The sequence below is a fragment of the Montipora foliosa genome, chromosome 5 (genome assembly GCF_036669935.1).
Source record: "Montipora foliosa isolate CH-2021 chromosome 5, ASM3666993v2, whole genome shotgun sequence".
In the NCBI taxonomy this organism is placed as follows: Eukaryota; Metazoa; Cnidaria; class Anthozoa; order Scleractinia; family Acroporidae; genus Montipora; species Montipora foliosa.
In genome coordinates, this window is record NC_090873.1 from 3,322,743 (window position 1) to 3,325,326 (window position 2,584).

General features: G+C 42.6%; 1 protein-coding gene across 1 annotated transcript in view; it reads right to left on the reverse strand.

Annotated features, from left to right (window-relative positions):
• LOC138003389 (protein DD3-3-like) overlaps nt 1-2,584 on the reverse strand; it is a 27,047-nt gene continuing 24,463 nt past the window's right edge. Inside the window, exons 9-10 of the mRNA XM_068849434.1 lie at nt 1,997-2,041; nt 1-820 (exon numbers count right to left, since the gene is read on the reverse strand). Of these exons, the coding sequence (XP_068705535.1) occupies nt 417-820; nt 1,997-2,041 (449 nt within the window). The 3' untranslated portion in view covers nt 1-416. The remainder of the gene's footprint in view (nt 821-1,996; nt 2,042-2,584) is intronic.

Sequence of the window (2,584 nt, forward strand, 5' to 3'; positions counted from 1 at the left end):
TGAATGTACGCTCTTTAATTGATGAGCCAAGAATGAGACAAAAAGCTACCTCAGTGGTTTCTTTTCACGACTTAATTGTGACAATAACAGCAAATGTCAAGAGTCAGAGCAAATGTTGAAGAAGTGTTGCTAGCGGCTTATAAAACCTTTTAAAAAGCGAACCTTTGTTTATAACCAATATCTTTATTCAACGACATCGCTGTTTTGACAGCATTGCTCCTACACTATTTCTGAGATTATTGATTATATCGTAAATGTATGCTTCAGTGCTATGCAATGCTGTGCTAAATCATCGAAAATTAAGCACCAAGATTTTGTTCCCCCATTCCAGAAATTCGTTATAGTGCATTGTTAATGCATGCTTCAATGCTCAGTACAGTGCTGCGCTTAATCATCAAGAAGCAAACAACAAGATTTTATGCCTCCTTCCACAATTTCGGGAACCGGAAGGACTCCCTTCTTTTCGAGCTCTTGGCGCCATGTGCCATCTCATCTCTTTTGCTTACAGCCGCGTTGCCGGTGACAGTGATCTGCCCCACGTGACGTCGGTTGGAGAAGTTGTTATTGCGCGTGCCCATGTAACAGTACTCTCCAGGCTTTGTGATGCGGAAACACGGCGGGTTGCAGGAGGCCGGTGCTTTGTTCAGTAGAGAATCAACGGTGCCACTAGTGTAACACCCTGTGTTGAGGTGCAGGTTCAACTTCTCAGCGTCAAATTTATCTACGTGATCAACCACTTCAAGAGGCAAGCTGGAGCAAGCAGAGGGTTTGAGTGAACTGCATCCTTCCTTTACCCAGCACACATTTGTGCGATCCGTGCCTGTAATGAGATCAGGTGTAGATTTTGGCTCCCGTGAAAATACTTCTTGCTCATTACAAGCTAAAGGTGTTTGCTAAATACATTTTCATATCATACTTTTATGATGCTTTCTAACAGAAACTTGGTAACTTCTCGAAACAGTCGCTCCACGTTGTTAACTTTCAGTCAATGCATTAGTTATTTAACACCTGGATTACGTGGGCCTTTTATATGGTGTACCTAAGTATGACAAAATCCATGTTTTTCAAAATGCTGCTGCTCACAGACTCGCCGTAGCAAAACAACCGCCCTCCAAAATAAATAATTGGCACTCCATTGAATCACCCATAGTATGTAATGTTCTTCTCACTTTTTCGGCGCTTCGTGAATTATTCTTAACTAACAAATCAAACCTCCTGCTCATTGTTAACTTCTTAATTGCGGACTGTTCACAGTCAGTGTGTTGTGTGTTTTCGTCGAGTTGTGTCGATTGTTCAATTCGTTTAGGGAACATCTTGAATGTCCCGAAGCGAAAAAACTAAGGAGAGAACAAAAACTGCCCCCTTGAACGACATCTTCATCCGAGAACCGGTTGGCCCTCTCGACCGTGGGAGCCTGAGCACGAGAACCTCGTGCTATGGGGTCACAAACACGGGAAAATAAGATACTGCCATCAGTCTTTCTTGCTTATGACCAACGCGCATACTCGATCTCGGCGCCAGTACTGCTTGATCTCTCTCAATGCTTATAGATCATGACTTTATATTATGCGTATGGCTCAGTTTCATTTTTCTTTTACACATGTTCATTCTTGCCTTATTGCATTGAATTTTTAAAAGGGCGAGAGAAAAAATGGATTTTAACTCTCATTAGCAAAGTCAGGCGTGCATTCATCTCTCTGAGCCCTGTTTGGCGTTCTAAAAGAGACGTTCCGATTAAATTCAACCGAGGCACTTTATCTTCAATGCTCAGACAGTACTATTTTATGGCTCGGAACAACTCAGGTGATGGCAGCGGGAGCTTAGAGCGTCACATGGTTGCGTTGTCCGCTCTTTTGTAGGTTCAGGAAAAAGATGACTGAAATAGGAATCAGTAACGTACAAACATAGTACTACGGCAAAGTATTGGTTAGTAGATTTTGTATGGTAACACTCAGTTCAAATCAATTTTGACCGAAGTTGATACTGGGATACTTACGGTCTGTTCCTTGTCCAGCTCTGCCTGATGGATTGTTGTTTGACCCTACGAAACAAAGTCAATGAGGAATATTAATCTTCTCACATTAATACTCACTCTTACTACCTCTCCCTCTTACTCTCCCTGTTGATTTTTTAAGACCAGTTGGGTATGAGAGACGCTACTGTACAGTTACGTTCTCCGTTTGTGTTCGCTAACAAACCGAGTAAAATAGTTTTCCCTCTAAGGAAATCACTGGAGATTTCCCTTTCGGTGTTCTAAGAGCATGAACACGGGTACGTAGGCAAATATTCAGTGCAGGTTTGGACCAGAAAACAGGAAAAACCTCAGTGGCAGAGCTCGTTAAAAGAAAGATTGTGCATGGCAGAGGTCCTTTTAGCATAGATTACGTCACCTGCCCCTTCGGTTTTGAAGTTTGAAAGGGTTCGTAACTGTTCCTGGACCGCTTAGTGTATACCCAACAGCTGGGTAAGAAACTAGCCATGACATGAAGACACATGAAGACACAACACTGAACTAACTGAATTGGATAAACCATCTGAAAGCAGTGGTTCACGGCACCTCTCAGCGGTATGGCCAATACCTTGC